General features: G+C 36.0%; 1 protein-coding gene and 1 pseudogene across 2 annotated transcripts; both read right to left on the bottom strand.

Annotated features, from left to right (window-relative positions):
- Positions 1 to 1,405: 1,405 nt before the first annotated feature.
- LOC145616470 (cytosolic enolase 3-like) lies at positions 1,406 to 7,955 on the bottom strand. Its single transcript, XM_081671197.1, has 13 exons — positions 7,600 to 7,955; positions 7,361 to 7,515; positions 5,545 to 5,719; positions 5,310 to 5,381; positions 5,101 to 5,217; positions 4,906 to 4,986; positions 4,113 to 4,189; positions 3,831 to 3,934; positions 3,497 to 3,595; positions 3,296 to 3,381; positions 2,955 to 3,041; positions 2,185 to 2,382; positions 1,406 to 1,815 (listed from the first exon to the last, which is right to left on the bottom strand). The coding sequence occupies exons 1-13, from the start codon at positions 7,702 to 7,704 to the stop codon at positions 1,747 to 1,749; spliced, it is 1,425 nt and encodes a 474-aa protein (XP_081527323.1). The 5' UTR covers positions 7,705 to 7,955; the 3' UTR covers positions 1,406 to 1,746.
- Positions 7,956 to 8,564: 609 nt separating this feature from the next.
- LOC145616587 (neutral ceramidase 2-like) lies at positions 8,565 to 16,511 on the bottom strand (annotated as a pseudogene). Its single transcript, XR_014107663.1, has 10 exons — positions 16,095 to 16,511; positions 14,933 to 15,330; positions 14,458 to 14,666; positions 13,423 to 13,776; positions 12,583 to 12,847; positions 12,227 to 12,495; positions 11,999 to 12,124; positions 11,213 to 11,276; positions 10,304 to 10,473; positions 8,565 to 9,372 (listed from the first exon to the last, which is right to left on the bottom strand). The product of XR_014107663.1 is annotated as a neutral ceramidase 2-like (transcript).
- Between the last annotated feature and the right edge of the window lie 2,966 nt (positions 16,512 to 19,477).

Here is a 19,477-nt window from a genome sequence, read left to right as displayed (position 1 = left end):
ACTGAAAGGTGTAAATCCGGGTGTCTAGATAGGGTTATGTAGTGTTAGGTCGGGTCTAGTTTGGATTTGAGACATGCTAACTCATTTTGCACGTATAGGTCGAAATATAAATTGGGTTACTTTTGGATTTAGTGTCGGATCAGATTAGTTGGGTGTATTTTCTTTTAAAACTATGCATACCTATTGCGATATACAAGTACTTATTTTGACAAGATACCAACATAATTGCTCTAAGGCTTTAATTAGTTTTAGCCCGGGTGATATCATGGTTTGACGAGTGATACAAGTGTTAAATACTCCGTAATATGTTTTCCGTGGTATGTACTACGTACATTTTACCATTGACAATTTTCAGTTTAAAATAGTATATACAAAGTATAAAATATCACAGTCTTGTGACCGGGTGTGATCAATTAAATAGTACGAAGTATTACTGATTACATACCTTAGATGTAATTCCTTTGCTTTTATAGTGCGAGGTTATATGTTCAAGTTTTGATTAAGACACTCTTGATCATTTGAGTTATGCTTGGTTAAAGATGATGCGACAACATGTATTGAGATATTACTTTTTTGTCTACATACATCTAACCTTAGGCAAAATCTTTAATATTGTATTAGTATTATAACATTCAAAAAAATTTAATAAGAATCCTCATTATTACTATGTTTTTACTATAACTTTAACTCTGTAATTTTAAGTAAAAGTTGAGTAAATCAACATTTATTGAGGTATACGGAAAATTGATCACATGAATAGTAAAAAAAAAATAAAAAAAATTATGTATTTCTGGAATTGAGGTATATGGAAGTACGAGACATGTGTGCTTGAGTATAAAAAGACGTAATGCAAAGTATCAGTTATGTATGGGTTGAACAGAGCATAATCACATGTTGATTTTTTAATTTTTAATTTGTATTTTGTATAAAAACGTGTACGAGTTAAATCCTCCAAAACATTTTCAAAATTTATACCTTAATCATTTCATGTTCCGTATGGATTTTGGGCATTGAAGTAGTAAAAAATATCTAGAAAAATTGACCTGCATAATTTTTGGACATTTCTAAATTAGCAAGTTTGAGCTTTATAAATAAATGAACCTTAATTTAGCAATATAATAAAGAGGAGAAAAATATACACCTTTGCTGCATAGCAAAGAGTCAAACTGATTATTCCATATTAATTTAATTCTATACTTGCTAAACAATGAACACTATGAAGCTGAAAGACTCTTCAAAGTGGCCAAGACTTCAAAAGACTTTCATTAAGAAATACACTTAAACTATGAGTACTTTATTTTGATGAAAATGATATTATATGACGTGCTTTGTCCTGAAATTATGGGTATGTCGATGACTTGATGCAATAGCTTTAGGAGAAAACAATACCGAAAAAGAAAATATGAAAGGCAGCTAATTAACATACACAAGTTGGTAAGACTGATTTTCTGAAATTAAGGGTAGCAAATGTTTCACATCAACAGCAATACAGCATGATGGAAGTCAAAGTAATTTACAATGTTGTAAAATTGTAAGATATAAGGTAAAAATGCATCTCTAACTTACAGATCATTTCAGTTGGCTCTCAAACCGATTTGATCATCTTGCTACCCCCTATATGGCTTAAGAGAGAAAAAAAAAAAAAGTATGCAAAACAACTCTGACAAAAAAAATGCAGGGCTACTATATGCTTACAAGACCAAAATTTGGACACACAACAAAGGATCAAGTATGAGTTTAAGATGATCAAGAAACCCTCCATCCTTCACCAGCAAAGTTTGCTTGGTCGCCAAGTTCTTCTTCAATCCGGAGCAACTGCAAGGAAATTAAAACTTTTAAAATAGTAGTAAAAATGCAATCTGGCATTTCAGCATAATGCATCCCAGTATTACGACACATGTAACATGACCGCCATTTACGCCCAAATTATCTCGGAAAAGAAAGAGAAATTCACCAAATACGAATCCTCCAATATCATACTACTAGTAGCTACAACCTACAACGTTCCTGGGGGGAAGAAGGGTGGGGAGTGGGGGGACAGAAAATGGTCTTCAGTATCATCATTCCGCATAGTTTTGGAACTCAGCCAAACCAATTGATTGTGTAGCAAGAGCAATTTCTTTTAAACAAATACAGGTCTTTGAAGTTATGTTTAAGAAGCAACGGGAACTTAAAAAGACAAACCTGATTATACTTGCATAGGCGCTCCCCTCTGCAAGGTGCCCCAGCTTTGAACTGACCAGTAGCAAGGCCAACAGATAGATCGGCAATGAAAGTTTCCTCAGTTTCACCACTCCTGTGAGCTACTATAACTCCCCAGTGAGCATCTTTAGCCATTTTGACAGCCTCAATGGCTTCTGTGACTGTCCCAATCTGATTTATCTGACAATGTCACTCTGTTATAAGTTTGATGATTTACAAGATAAATACAGATAGCATTAACTATAACGGGCCAAAGGGCTAATATTTCAGATAAGTCTTGTCACTTTAAGTATGTTAAACACAGCCTTCTCTTGTTTTTGTATTGTCAAAACAAGAAAATTTTTGTACAGCAGTAACTAGCTGATCTGGATGATCCACAGCTTCATATGCAGGCATGTTTTGGAGCCATACGCCATAGGTAATAACGGCAATATTTCAAAACATCCAGTAAATCATCCGTGTCAGGAAATTACTTTAACAGGCTTCTACTCCAGCAGAAAAATCAAAACAATGGTGAGACCAAGAGAGAATTCGAAAATCAACTAATGCCACACCATAGAGAGCCAATTTCATATTTTTCAGATAGACCCAAAAAGAACTAAAGAAGAGAACATTAAGGAGGATATCACAGTTGTCCCATTCAAAAAGGGAAGAAAAGGATCTCCCATTGGAGCTTAGTGGAGGAATTTGGAGCCTGACTAACAAAACTATCAGTCATATAAAAAAGTCTGCGACTAATCACTTAATTTTACCTTAAGCAGAAGAGCATTGCATGTGGACTCCTGAATGGCTTTCTCAATACGTTTTGGATTTGACATCAATAGACCATCCCCGACAACCTGCACAAATCACAAACAATGATTTCAAGCATTTAATTAGATAAAAAGCCTGTTGTAACACAACCCAAACCCTCAGCAGCAGGTATTACTTATTCACTATCCATAGAAGATAAAGAATGAATTTGACCAAAAATTCAAATGTGTTCCAGACAATAGGTCATCTAAAAAATTCTTCTACACTAATGCAAAATAAAATTGTCAATCATGTGTATTTATAAAGGTATTCCTTTTGACAAAGAAAATACAAAATGAACCTGGCAAGCTTGAAGAGTAGAGAAATGCTTTGTGAGTTCCCAATCCTCTTTGTCGAATGGGTCCTCCACTGAGACAATTGGGTATTCTGCAAGATGCAAAAAAAGGATAGCACTGAAAAGGAAGACTCCACAAAGAATTTCAAATGGAAGAGAAATAAAAGGATGAAAGTGAAACAAGAGAGGAACAAGAAATAACGATACCAGAACAAAGTTGTTTATACAATTCAATCATATCCTCTCCCGATTTGAAATTTAGCCCTGACTTATTTGGGGTCTTGAAGTCTAAATCATACTTCGTTCCTGTAAATCAAGTACAAGCAACAATCAAGCCTATCTAACCCAACCTTGCACATAGATAGTTTAACTAAGTAAAGAATTCTAAACCTTGAAAGTAACCCCCCCCCCCCCCCCCCCCCCGACACCCTAACCAAAAGAAACTTCCAAAAAAAGCATATTTCATGTTTACTCGAAGGATTATCAAGATTTAAGAGCGAGATCCTCTTATAAGCTTAAGTTTTGCACTTAAGACCATTACCTATGCAAAATTCAGTTGCAGCTACATCAATGGCAATCTTTATCTTTTCATTATGTCCAGTTCTACCAATAGCCTCCATGACTAAATCCAAGGCTTCTTTTACACTGCATAAGACAGATAGAAAACAAGAAATCAAATCAGAGCTGCATAGAATAAAATGCACAGGCTAAACATAGTGACATAGTAAGATAGTTAACTCAAGGTATTAGATTTAATATAATTTATATATACTCATTGATTATATTATAGAACAAGAGAATCCCCTCAGTAAAATATGCTTGCCTTGAAATGTTAGGAGCCAAGCCACCATCTTCCCCTACATTGCATCCATGCACGCCAAACTTTTCTGTAATAACAGCCTGCCCTTTCCGTTAACAAAAATCAAATCAATAAATTGCAAGCAAACATACTTTAAGATAAGACTATAAGAGTATTTGAGGCAAACTTGTCTGCTAGTGGGAATCACATGAGGCTGAAAGTATTGGCTGGAAGACTATGAGCTATCACATACAAAGTAAATAGAAACGCGATAGGTAGAGTCCTTTCAGGTTTAAATTCTAACAGTCGAGATGTCAAAAGCCAAATATAATGCGATGGAATTCAAATTAACATCATTTGTTCCAACTTTTCATTTTACCTCAAGTATCTGTGTGATCATGTCAGATACTCGACACACGTACCTGGCACGTGGGTACGACACTTAGCAACTTAGGATTAAAATATGCAAAAATTTCATGAAAGCAAACAAATCATCGTGCCAGGTGCTTCTAGTTGAGTCCGAGTAACAAAGCTCATTAATTTCTTTTTACAGTATTGGGCTCTTGGAAAACATCTTTTCTCTTTAAGTAACCCAAGGGAGAAGATATATTCATTTAGTACTGGAAACTGTTTAATTTTGTATTTGAACAGTCTTTTTCATAGTAGCAGTAATAAATGGTTCTTACTTTTGTGAAGCACAATAGATTAGATTGTGGAATAGTCATGACTCATGAATATCAAAGAACATGTTATTCTACGTGCAGAAGGAAAATATTCCTGCTTAAACTATGACCAATACTTTAATGAAGTAAAATACCTTTAGGTGATGATAAGTTTCAGACCCCATCTGCACTGCCTCCTCAAATGTCTTTGCACCAACAGGCAAAACCATAATTTCCTAAAAATCAAAATTTAAGTACAAACCTCAGTGAAAATCAGAATGAAAATTGAGCTTCCTATGAGTTAATATTTGCGATTTCATAACTAGCAAGTTTTATTATCATCACAATACCTGAATAGCCAAATTGTTTCCAGCATGTTTACCACCACTGAGAACTGTGAATGCTGGAACAGGAAGCAATGTATTGGTCCCACCAGAAATATCAGCAATGTGTTTGTAAAGAGGAACCTAGAACGAATATTCTAGTCAAAAGATGGCGACAAATGAAACATATTTATACAATGGGATAACTACCATTCAAATGTCAATGTAAATCATACCTCTTTTTCAGCAGCTCCAGCTTTGCAAGCAGCAATTGAAACTGCTAATATAGCATTTGCACCGAGTTCTCCCTGCAACATCAGATAAATTAAGGAACATAGGCCTCAAACCATTTAGAATTTAGAGCACTAAAGTCTCCATCCTCCACAAACAAGCAAGTGACAACCTGTTTCATACATATGACTGCCTGACTGGCTGTGGAAGAGGGAACGAGATCTCACATTTGATAATTACCTTCTTCTCTGTCTTATCTAAGTCAAGCATGACTTGATCAATTTGGGACTGAAGAGTAGGGTCCATGCCAATCAATGCTTCAGATATTTTCTCGTTTATATTTCTCACTGCTTTAGTAACACCGTTTCCCAAATAGATCCCTTTGTCTCCATCACGCAATTCAGTGGCTTCATACCTACCCAAAAAAAAATACCACTAAATTGTAAACAGCACTGATTAGCTTCGCAAGTGGAATACGAAAACACAGTACAAGTGCAAGAGAGAAAATTAAACTGCACATATAAATAGAAGCTTGTTTGTTGGTAACAGTAACTTAAAACAGGAGATAACAAGTTGGTAACAAACAGTATGTACATAAAAACTCTCATGTATGGACACTTGACACTTTAATTTGGACCCAAAAAAGCACCTCTTCTTAGAAATAGTTTCCCATGTCTTGGATCTAGCTTAAAAATTAAATGATAAGAGGGCTAGGAACACAAGCATATAGTGCCAATAACATCTAGTTATTATAGAAATGGATGACGAGATGCCTTCTTAAACCTTCCTGATTCTGCCAGCATGTTTTAGTACCTTGGCTTATAGGTTATGCTTCACATAAATTCTACTGTACTTGAGAAGAAATCTAACTCAAAAAATAAGTAGTATGAATGGCTTAAATTTGACAAATTTCTAGAGCACAATAAGGAATTTTTTCATGGATTTCACTAGCAGCTCTTTTAAATCAACTATCAAAGGCCTCCACATTTGTCATCCTCTTTCCAAATTTTTCAATAAATATAAGGTTTTAAAGAAGGTTAAGACTTTTATGCAGACAACTGGTTCAACTAGGCTAACATTAATGATATTTTGCGAAAGTGGCAACTTAACAATTAACATGTACATTTGTGCCTAAAAATTGGTGCGAGACACAAGATCTTCAGTCTCCGCAATATGAATTTGTTTCTTTCATTTGGAATAGATTGTTGAAGAAATAGGAATCTGGCATGCTGATTTGGAGCCAGATTTGCAAATTCTCTCTGGAATAAGGAGAATACTGATTTTGTAGTCTTGCATGCTCAGCAATTTTGTGAATTTTGTAACTCGAAAGAAATGATACTATTTTCAAAGATAGACCTCAAATTATGAGTCTCTGCAAGACAAAGTAGTCTATCATGATTTCCTAAGATACTACAATGCCATATTTCCATTTCAACGGATATATCCCAAAATGTATATGATGTAAAGCATGAAAAATACAGTTTGCTTATCCAACTAAGGTCCTTTATTGTGGTAACGTTATTCTCGGTCTTTAATGAAGTTTTATAATTATACAAAAAGAAAAGGAAAACCTTCATGTAAAAACCTGATAGAGAAGAGACTAAAAATAAGGTACTTAATGTGGACAACAAACTATGGTTTCTTCTCTATCCACTCGAATATCAAGATGGTAGTCAACATAGAGCCAATTCTCTGCATATCATATATAACACTAAATCTAATTCTCCAACGGATTGCTCCTGATGTAGTTCATAATATTCCACAGAAATCGAATAAGAATGAATCAGTAACTTCCTACAGTCCTTAGCAATTACATTGCCTTCCTACACCGTAAACCACACTAAGCCGCGAAAATCCATAATCTACCTAAATCAAATTAGAATGAATCAATAAAATTGATCCTAAAGCCATTTGCAATTACATTGTATTCCTTCAGCAAACACACACATCAGCACAACAACATGAACAACTAAAACCTAGTTTATACAACATATGATCACCAAATTCACCAAAATGAAACCTAAATTGTAAAAAGAGGAAAGAGAAAGAGACGTACATTCCAGAAGAAGGACCGCTAGGAGAAGAAGCACGAAAAGTGCCTTTATTCGTAGATAATTCAACTTCAACTGCAGGAATTCCTCTGCTATCAAGGATCTGCCTCGCCTTCACCTTCGTTATCACTGATTGCACCGATTTCAACATATGATTTGCCTAATTATTCAAAAATCAAAATTAATAAGCAGAAATTAACATGAAAAACAATGATTTGCAGCAAAATTAAATGGAAGAACTTACGATAAAGAGGACTGGATCATTGGTTTTAGCCCTAACAGCGGCATTGACGGCATCTTCAATCTTCCGAGACAGCAAATGCTTGTCCAAATACTCTTGCACTGACATTTTTCCTGCTGATTATGGGATTTTGATGTTTGATTTCGATTTGAAGATGGATGATCTTCAACACGAAGAAGATGGAGAGGAGCGAGGAGAGAGAATTGTCGAGAGTCTTTGAATTTCTGGGAATGAAGTGAGACTGATTTTGTGTTTTTTTTTTTCGAAATTCAGTTCGTGGACATATTACTTATTTTTTGTTTTATTTTTTTGGCTGAATTTACAATTTTTTTTTTTTTTTTTTACACGGTAACAATGTATGAGGGTCGAACCCAGGTCACTTTTGGAGGAGATGGAGGGACAAACCGCCTCTCAACTCCATGATCCTCGGCTTACATGATGATGTTATGTTATTGCTAATTTGTCAGGTTGTGGACCGTGGATTGAAACAAGCCTTGGGTTTTGCTTGATGGCCTTTCTTATATATACCCGTTTTTCAAATTTTGTATAATCCCTCCATTTCGTAATAATTGTAACACTAGGTGTTACACAAAGTTTTAGGAGAATTGTAGTGCTAGTAGTGATTAACCTTTGCTCGTCATAAATGAAAAAAAACAATGATCTATTCAAAATAAAAAAAAACAATGATGACTTTCAAACAAGCGAATCATATTCGTACTTTGTAAAATACTAGGAATTTTCAATTTCTCTATCCATAATTCTTTGACCAAAAAAATTTAATTGCATTAAAGCTATCAACATGTTAAAATTACTGATTAAATCTGGTAGTATAGTTTTGGTCCTTTTAGGTACCTATTTCATTGGCAAAAGAGTAATGAATGATTTGCGTTGAGGTATAAAATGCCAAATACTAACCCAAAAAACAAACATGAAAACTGACAAGGTTAAGCAAGACATAGGTATTCTCTATGGGCTAAGGACCTTTGATATTCATTATCAGTAACGATTTTGATGAATAATACAGAAAGTCCAGTGGTATTTCTAAAAGATTATAAACTTAAGTTCATAATTACATGCTCACAATCGCCCTCAACATTAACTGGAGGCATCTTTTTTCTTGACAAGAGCACTGCACTAAATAGATCAATACTTTACAGAGCACGGATCATATGTTGAAATAATACTTGTGATTTCATGAAATGTACATGACATGTACAAAATAGTATCTCATACTACCACAAATGCACTGGATGCACCTTCAAAGTGGTGGACTGACCCAAAAAGTCCCTTTGAAGCACCAAAATGCCGTATTCTATACACACCTGGCAGTGCATTTTGTGGAATCCTCCATTCTATTGTTGCCTGACTATGTGTGCTGAGCTTGGCAGGCCTTGACCACTTGAAGCGGAGACTAAAATCATCATCATCGTAAACTGGTTCCCAACTGTCCTTATTAAGAAGCATCTCCACCAAAGCAAATGTTCCTTCAGTCATGAGATCATTTCTTGGGCAGGCTGACCAGAAGACAACGCTCACCATATCACCTCTCTTAAAGGTTGCATTCCGGGGAACATCTGTGCTGCAATCTCCAAAGTTTGAACCAGGGGGAGCCGTGTCCAGAATGACCGGAGTGAGAAACCCCACTTGCTTGTCCAGGAGATCTGGTGGCTGGGGGCCCGATTCAACTCTTTGGCCATGGACAAGGGCTGTAGCAAGTTTCTTGAATTCTTGAATGAAGGCACTGTGCGTGTAGGGCCCATATAACGTAGAAGCACCCTGCAAACCATAATGTCAGTCAATGGTCAGCTTTCTGCATTCTTTTAAATTTTGGGGGGTGGGAATGTGTTTCAGACTTCCAGGACCTATAGGTTAAACCAGATACAAAATTATCTAGATCAGGAACAATATCAGTAGCAACTTCTGTATTATTTGATACAGAAAGTTCCTCAGCAGGAACCAAAATTTACCAACACTCCTAAAATATCTCCAACAAATAGATTCTCCAATAGTCTTTGACTGGTTAGTTGAGCTGGCAATCAGAACGTAGAGTCAGGACATTTTAGTCAGATCAAATTCGGGTGCAGAGTCTTTCAACAGGGGTCATGTCAGGTAATTTTTGGGTTTAATACCATTTATCTAATGAGATATAGATTAACTTCAGCCATACTTGATTTAATTGGTCAAGTCAATTTCGGAAACAGGTCAGGTTAGCTTAGCCAAGTCTACTACTTGGTAAGTAAGTCTGCTATACTTATAGTAGCACGACACGGTTGACACGTACAAGGAAGTAGAAGTTGTGATTCTTATTGATATGAATCTATCTCAAAACATTAAATGCCTTACAAATGTCTCAAGATAAAGTCGGGATTGGGAGAAGAAATGCATGATAGCTGCAAAGCTGAGAATAAACAGCTGAAAGCCTAAAATATGCTGTACAAGAGTTCTTCACGAGTTCACGTTAATGGCTTGTGAGCAAACCATATAAGTTCAGTAGCTAGATAGTGCATTAGTGTAAATGCACACAATGCAAATAGAAATGGAGTTGGCTTTAGTGAACATCAACAATAATATGGGGCCACCAAATACCAAATACAGCTAACAATATATTACTACAAAGTTAACCTTGAATAAAACTGACTCGTTGGAAACAATGGTTACGATAGGAAAATGAGGCAATATCTTAATAATCTGGGAATGGAAAACTGACCTCGTATCTTTGGACCTGGTACTCCTCGTAGGTGGTAACATACTGTGAGTAAGTATTTGTCAATCCGGCTATAACAACATGAAGGCCGCCATTGAATTCTCCACTAGATGCACTAATAAGGACGGTCTTCACAGCATCTCGCAGACGCCTACCAGCCATTGTTGTGAACTCTGATGACAGAATAAAAGCAAAATCAGCCAAAATAAAAGGACAAATGTACTTCTATGTCATACATCATATGAAACTTTAAAATATCTGAAATTGTAACTTCAGTAAAGAATACACCAAAATCTTGAAGTTACAGGTTTTCACAATATGATGCTAAAATTCCTAATATGACATCCCAAGTTCTAAGCACATCTTCTCCCTTTAACATACATGTAAAATCAAAGAGTTTAGACCCCTACCACACCTTAAGAGGATTAACTTAACTAATTTCTGAACAACATATGACAAAACCTTTTTAATTTTCTACGGCTCATCCAAAGAACATTTCTTAGATTAGCAGGGGTTCTGCTCCTGGAACGTTGGTGATCAACAAGCCAAAGCAGACCATGCATTATAAAGACCATTTTAAAGGTAAATCCTAGCAATAAAAATAAAGTTGATCAGCTGATCTATTAGGAAAACTACAACCTAAACACTTTAAAATACCAGCAGTCCAATGATCCTACATCTCGGGGAATTAGAAACAGAGCCTTTTTCCCAAGAATCCCAACATCAATACTCGGAACAAAGAACTAGAATTCTAACAAATTAGGGAGGCAAAACCTTAATGGTTATACTATAACAAACAAGATGCAAGATTACTTGAAGACAGTCAAATACACACAAAATTACAAACTGCCAACAAATAAAGTAGAAACCAAACAGCTTGATAAAATGTTAACAAAGTAGAAGAAAGACTACCTGAAGGCACACTAAGAATAACGAATTGCCCAATTCGCAATATCTGGATTGGAAGTATTGCAGGCTGCAGAGGAACCACATTGTGTAAGGTAAAATAAGAATCCTAATTAAATGATCATCAATAAATATTAACTTACTGAACAACACAGGTAATGAAGGAACCATCGAGTACAACACAGTTCTGACTTCTGAGGTTGTGTTCTGTTTCTACACTTGTGAAAGTTTCTAAAATTAGTAAGCCAGACTTGGCCACTTGGGCAATATTATTTTTTCACACAAGCTGGTTGCATTCTTAACCTTATTATTAATCTCTTTTTTCAAATTCTTGTGCAAAATCCAACTCTTGATAATGTCACATAATTATAGTATTTTGGCTTTGATACTTTAGAGAAGGCCTACTTCCACTATTTTATAAGAGATCATCCACTATATTATTTTTTCACACAAGCTGGTTGCATTCTTAACCTTATTATTAATCTCTTTTTTCAAATTCTTGTGCAAAATCCAACTCTTAATAATGTCACATAATTATAGTATTTTGGCTTTGATATTCCACTATCTTATAAGAGATCATCCCCTATACCTACAAAGAACAGCACTACAACGCAATCATCCAGTAAATCAGCGATTCAATCAAGAAGCAAACTAGCAGGTATTAGCCTGTATTGTCCAACAAGAGTTGACTGTAATAAAAAGTCCTGTCAAATTGTGCAAGCACTATAGTCATATATCCAAACAATATATAATAGCTTTGAGTAGCCATAATACTTATATGAAGATACTTACCGCCCAATCATATGGAAGCTTCATTTCACCAGTATCAAGTAGAATTGGTTTTGGTTTTTGACAGTCAACCTGCTCTTGGCCAGGTGTTTTCAATAAGTTACGCACTAATCTCCAAAAGGGGTTTCCCTGACATTATGCACCATAAGAATTGTGATTTACTGATCATGTAAACACTAAGCATGTGAACAGATTTACAAAAAGGGAACATAATTTAGTGGTTTCAATTACCTTGTCATCTCCCTGCTTAAAATCAAAAGCTCCTGGTCGATGTAGTACCTGCAGCAAAGGCAAATCCCATTGCAGCCGGACATGTTTTGACTACCTCACTGCCACCTCCTTCTTTAGGGATCGTAACCTCAAGTTTAGAGAAATCCAGGTAAGTATGTCGAAAATCAATTTTCCCTTTTATCTGTTCAGATGCTGTTTTGAACAGATCAGCAGCTTTTTTAAACTGTCTCTCCCCAATTATACGTGTGCTCTCAAATTCATCAGGGTAACTGTGAGGAAAAGATAACAGTTAATTTTGCATGGCCACTGAAACTTTACTACCCATATCAGTGAAATATTTCGAGAGAGTTGCATACCCTGGTCCACGACCATAGCATAGTTCATTCTTCCCACCACATGTACTATGATTGAAGTCACAGGGAAGGCCCGTGTCAATGCAATATGCACCAAGAACATTTGGACTAACATCACCACAGTTTGACTGACAAAATGCAGAGACAAATTTAGGTTTATCACTCTGTCGGAGAGCACTTCTCACACGCCTAGAAATGCTCAAAAACTTGGTTACTTCTCTTTTAGAGGAAGCCTGAAAGGAAGCGGCGAGATCCAGTAGTTCACGATCTGCATAAAGAAACATTGAAGAGGGTTCAAAACTAAAGCCTCTGGGATCATTACTGATCAGTGCAATGTCTGCATGAATCAGGTAGGATATGTACAGGAGCACAGGACAAACTCATCATCAGCAATCACAATGTGGGTGTGAGTGTATACACACACACACACGCACGCACGCATACACACTAAACACATGCAATTGAATCTTAAATAAGTAGATTGACCACTACATACACTTCCAGAGAATTAATCAGGCCTTTTTCTCATGTCAGTACAACTTCTAGCTGTAATGCCAAATCTAGCCATTACTTCAATACCTCGAGCACTGGAGCGAAAATGCAACTATATCTTAATTTAATAAAATTGAGATAGTCATTGAATAACTTGCCTTTCTCACATTAATCACTTGACTCTACTAGAATATATTTCATCATATAATCCAACAAAAGCTCTACTAGTTTCAACAACCTAGCAAGAATTCACATTAAACAACCAATGGTCTTGTGTAACTGCAATTAGACCACTGGAACACTAACAAATTTTATCCTGAAAATACTCTTGGATTAATGTTTGATACTTACGCTTAACGTTGTATTCAGGAATGATATTGGAAATTCGCCTGGGAATTCTTTCTGTAGATCCTGTGCGAGATTCGTCAGGATAAACATTCCCACTATCCTTCCCATCATGCCAGTCTTCCATAAATCGGGCAGCAGCACCTTTATTATCCCCACTTATCAACGGATTTGTACGACTCATGGACGTCCCATGAGTTGCAAACCAGTTAAAACTGCCAACTGGCCCCCATTCAGCATCTACAAACTTCAGAAGAGTCATCTCCTTATCAACATCATACTTGTACTTGCTTCGTTCTTCAGACGGATTATTCAAATAAGCACTAGGACTGCGATTGACACCAGCATCAAGAATCTCTCCTGTGCAAGGTGTAGACAGGTGAGAAAATATGAATATAAAAGAGTCAAAATATCCATTCAACACCCCCCCCCCCTCTCTCTCACCAAAAAAAATGCAACCAAAAGTAATATGTTAGGTAAGAGTATAGTATAAAAAACATCATTACATAAAGAGGTTTGAATTATTATAATTGCTACACCATAATCAGCAACATATACACAAATTGTTCTTTCACCAGGTTTGAAGCTCAATAATTAGCCAATCCCTGACCAAGTATGCAGATTCATAGTAGCTTTAGAGACTGATCAATGGAAGTGGAGGAAATATGCAAAATAGATGAAAAGCACAGAAACCTATATGGTAAAGAAGTAAAGTAACTTGTGCCTTTTCACTAAGTAAAAAACACTCATTAGCTAGGTCAAAAAAACAATGAGTAAGAAAGGGAAACAGGAGCAAGTGAGCAACAAATAGCTTATGCGGATTTTTTTTTTCCAATGAAAAAGCTTTCTTCAACTAAATAGTAAATACCACCAACATCAGAAGACAGAGATTTTTGGTCAAAGATAGATACAAAATGATATAATGTATTTTGAAGATGAGTATAGAATAAACTCAACCACCAAGCACTATTATGCTATATCTAGATCTGATTCCTATATGACAATAAGGGTTGGAGAATGCAAAGTAAAAGTTTAATTTACCTTTGTTCACAAAGATCGAACCAGGTCTCAGATTTCCGTGAGCTAGTATAAAACTTTGCTCAATGCCATCAACAAGAGCATCAAAGGACTGACGCACAAATCCAAGAGAAGTGACAATGTATACAACATACTGCAGATAACCCCCAGGACCAGCATGTGTATGAATTCCACTGATAGCAACATTCTTTTCAGTGTACAGATTCCCATACCTGCAACAAAGCTCTTTAATATGATACATGACAATATACAGTAGCAAACCTTAGGAAAATAAATCACCCTAAATAAGTATACTGAAGGTATATGGTATATTACTCATTTCTGAGGTGTTCAGTAATTTGTAAGTTCAATAACTCTCGGGTCCTTGAAATAAATCCAGTTCGAGTTTTTCACATTTCGTGAACACATGCATTTATATAGGGTCAGAGTATATGTATATTCAACATAATTATGATCCAAGTAGAAAGAGTGATGTTACCTTGCTTTCAACCTCTCAAGAACTTTGATAGTCACAAGTTGTGAGGCCATACAAGCATCGAGATTCACAAAAGCTACACGATTTCCTTGAGGTTCTGCCACAATAAATGTGCGAGCACGCAACCTAAAATGGACCCCAGATGCAATTTGTGCCGTATCTGCATATCCCATCATATTAACATCAGCTGCCGGTCCTGTGATGTCATAGCTCCCGAGTCCAATTAGATAATCAGAAGTTGAGGATGCTCCTTTTCCGGCCAAAAATAGCAGCATAAGTAAAAGAGAAAGTCGCATGACTCCAAATTCTCCCCGCATTAGGAAACATGAGGAACAACAAAGCAGTTTCATTGCAGATCCAAATATATGAAGAATTGTATCTATTCAAACCTCTTCATATGCCTTCATAAAAAATAAAACATAATTAGCAAAACGGACATGACTGCCAATACTTTTTGACTATTGACAACAAATTCAACCAATTGAAATATTTAACACATACATTTCAAGAGTATGAAAGTGAATCAGTAATTTGTTATCATAAATTCATGATAAAGTAGTTTCTTTCTTTCTTATTTCTCCACACTTTAATAAACACCTCCACTACAGCGAAAATTTCCCGTGAAGAACAACCTATTGCTACATCATGATTCATGATAACAAGTTACTGATATGATAGCATTTTTTCCCATTTCATTTTTTAATTTTTCCGACTACCTAAACTTTCATTAATCCTACTCACTAAAATCAATTAAATAGGCATCTCATCTTGAATTCAATTACATCTTTTCCTCAAATCCAATAGCTTCTCAAACATCATCCTAATTAAAAGACGACAACAAACAAGTTTAAATCAAGGCGAAAAAGGCAATCTACACTCAACATATATACAATAATGTCTTCTCCCATATATCCGTGGACTACAGAGTAAGTTAGCAAGTAATGCTCCAGTCTTTGCGGCAAGAATTCAACTAAAACAAACACAATTTTGAAATTTACAGCATAATTTGAATTGATTACATGTATAACATCACTCAATCCTATTATAAACAACCAATTCAACCAAAATTAAAATAGCAATACTTAATACGAGTAGAACAATTAGAATATTACGCATACAATTAATTAATTCAAAAAAAATAAGCAACTGATAATTATAAGCTGACCTAGTCAAATTCTACGCTTAATCGCAGATTATACAACCATAATCCAAAATTACTCAATAATCAAAATTATTGCATCAAAAATGCAAAATTTCAATCAGAATAATCACCTAACAAATTGAAATTTCGCGCCAATTGCACCGATGAATAGAAAAAAGGACAGAAATTATACCGAAAAAAGATGAACAAAATTGGGAGGATTTTCGGTGGTTTGCTGAGAAGAGGAGAGAGAAAATGTGTGTTTATGTGAGTGTGAAGCAGAGTTAGAAAAAGGGTGAGTAAGTTGGAAGGTTATTTTAATGGAGGAAGTGTGGGACCCAGTGTTTCACACGCCATAGAAATGAGTGAAGTTTCGTTAGTTTTGGCGTTGTATTATATATTATGCTGTTGCTTTACTCAACTTAATCCAGAGTCAAGAATAAAGGGTCGTGCCCCTAAATGATCACGAGGTGTGGAAGTGACGACTCTGACGAGGTTAGGTCATGTCTTAAATTTGCATTTGTGGTGCCATTAATTGAGCAAAGAGGACCTACCTGTTTCATACGACGGTTTATTAATTCAATCGTACGACTCTCTTTGTCTTAATTTAATTGTTGCATAACAAGTCGTTTGTATATAGTATTTCGTATTAATTAATAGAAAATGAATGGATGATGTGATGCTTGACAGTATAGAAAAAATATTGATTGGATGAGATAATGCGGAAAACTTACAAGTAAAATAGACGTAAATGAAATGTGTGACATTTTGAGATTAGTTGAGTACAATAGTATTTTTTTAATTGAATAAATTAAACTAAATCTAAAGGAACATTGTGCATTCATATTATCATGCATTGCTTTTACAAATTTTTAAAAATAAAGATAAGGAAAAATTCACGTTTACTACCAGCAAAAGCACCATGTATCAGATTTACTACCTGTTTTAAAAAATATTTTATATTACTACCACTATAATTCCCTAACTATAGAAATAACTACCAGTGACTAACTCCGTTACTGTTTCCGTTTGAGGGGCCCACAACAATGGCAGCCACCCCTCCACAACAACGGCAGCCACCCCTTCGTTCAACCACCTTGCAGCCCCTCCCCTCAACTGCCACCCCCTCCCCCTGCCGGCACCGGCGCGACCCCACCACTTCCCCCTGCCGGCACCGGCGCGACCCCACCACTTCCCCCTGCCGGCGCGACCCCACTCCCTCCCTTTCCCCCACCTACGCAGACAACCCCCTTCCCTTTTCCTGTTGTTGCTGCCCCGACCCCCCACCCCGTACCGGAAACCTCTCCCTTTCCCTTTCCCTTTCCCCCACTATAAATCGCCCCCCTCCCTATTCCCCACACCGAAAATCACCCCCTCCCTAATTCTAAACCACCAGCGCCAAACCACCCTAAACAAAAGGTTTCGATTTCGGTGGTTTGGGGCTGGTGGTTTAGGATTTCGAATTTTAGGGTTTCGATTGGCTGGTGGTTTGGGGCTGGTGGTCGGGGCAACAAGAAGGGGATTGGCGGGAGGGGAAATGGAGGAGGTCGGGGCAACAAGAAGGGGATTTTGAATTATTGCTGGTGGTCGGAGTTGACGGTTTAGCAGCGGCCATGAGGGGAAATGGAGGAGGTGGGGTTCGCCGATTTCGGGGAAACAGTTGGCCGCCATCAAGGGGAGGGGGAGGGTGGCTGACGCCGGGAAGGGGAGGGGGGTGTTTGAGAATTTTTTTTTAAAGTTTTTTTTTTATATAATTTAAATTATTATTTAATGAAATATGGGCCCACTTAACAGAATCTGTTAAGTGGTAGCAATATATACAGTTAGGGAATTTGTGTGGTAGTAATTTAAAATTTTTTTTTTAACAGGTAGTAAATGTGACACGGGGTGTTTTCGCTGGTAGTAAATGTCAATTTTTCCTAAAGATAATCATGGTTTTATTTACTCTCTCTTTTTTTAAGGGGTTTATTATTTTAGACTGGATAGTGATATGAGAATCCATATAAAGGAAGCATGTAATGAGAATTCCACACGGGACTTCATACTTGTCTTCTATCAATTATATGTATCTTATTCCATTTCATAGTGTCTTGTGTGTGATTCAAGATTGTTGGTAATTAGAAGTTTAAAGATTGACATATGGATTGAAAGGACTTTGCAAAAAAAAAAAAATGTTGTTGGAAAAAAATGTTCAAGTTAAAAATGTTAATAGATACAATACAATTTTACTTTGGAAAATTACTCCGTATTAGGAAAACATGTGTCCTTTATTTATTAACTAGGAAAACATGTGTCCTTTATTTATTAACTGTGAAATCCATATTGATATACAAATATATGCTATTTCATCGAGTACTAATTCTTGAAATAAAAAATTCACATTCAAGATATCAAAGATTGTGGGGATTATTGATTTCAATACGATCATCAATTAATTTTGTCATATTAACAAGGACAATCAAGATATGATACTCTTTACAAATGTGATTTGATTGATATTTACCGAGTTCAATTCATGCTAGACTATAATTGATATTTTGTACAACACAATAATAGACGCTAACATTTGAGGATTGCAATATGCAGTATACAATGTATATAGAGTGAAACTTGATGTAATATTCATAATACTAGGAGACAAATTGTACTTGTACATTTAATCAAGATAAACTCAATTGTCTTCATTTCTACACTACATTCCCGACTTGGTTAATCACATAGACACACTAGGCAATATGAATCTATGATCCAAAGTATGAAGATCGTTCTTTATTGCATAAGATAATTTTTTATGTCTACACAAAATATACACTTATAATGTTTGTTGATTTTACACACCTTATTATTATTTTTCCTATCACCATATGTAAGTTGTTAGGGATCGAACGAATAAAGTCTACCATTAATACTAATTCAAAAAATAGAAAATCACATATGCAATCATTAACCTTCTTGTTTTACAATCAAGGCACGTTGAGTCTTTTATGTGGCCAAGGGCGCTAACTCTATTGAATCCGCAAAAATGCCATACGATTGACGAGCTTAATTCCATACCACCATCGACAGCGTAATCAACGTAATGCCTTCCAAATGCTAACATATTAGAACCCAACTTGCTATAAGTAGTTTACTTGTACTGAAACCACACCTGGAACTTCATCAAATCTACTAGATAAATCATGAAATCAATATGCGTTAACTTAATATAGTAGCCCTAATTGTTATCATTTCCATACCCATTAATTTATAACATGATTAATTTTTTTTCCACATTAGGTAGAACAATATAAAATTGGAAGTTCACAATCAACCCAAACAAGACCTTATAGGGGCTTGTTGTCAGAGATGAGCGTAGATCGCCCGTGTGACGGCTGAATCCCTGAGGCCTGATCCAGGCCATCCTTCCC

Source organism: Chenopodium album, chromosome 26, assembly GCF_948465745.1.
Source record: "Chenopodium album chromosome 26, dcCheAlbu1.1, whole genome shotgun sequence".
In the NCBI taxonomy this organism is placed as follows: domain Eukaryota; kingdom Viridiplantae; phylum Streptophyta; class Magnoliopsida; order Caryophyllales; family Amaranthaceae; genus Chenopodium; species Chenopodium album.
The sequence above is the reverse complement of the archived record's forward strand: the minus strand, read 5'-3'. Positions and strand labels throughout refer to the sequence as shown.

Coding starts and splice junctions, on each gene's coding strand:
- LOC145616470 (XM_081671197.1), bottom strand. CDS start 7,704: ATGTCAGTGCAAGAGTATTTGGACAAGCATTTGCTGTCTCGGAAGATT. Junction 5,720..7,360: donor AGCGGTCCTTCTTCTGGAAT/GTACGTCTCTTT, acceptor TTTTTTGGGTAG/GTATGAAGCCACTGAATTGC. Junction 3,596..3,830: donor TGCAACTGAATTTTGCATAG/GTAATGGTCTTA, acceptor CTTGATTTACAG/GAACGAAGTATGATTTAGAC.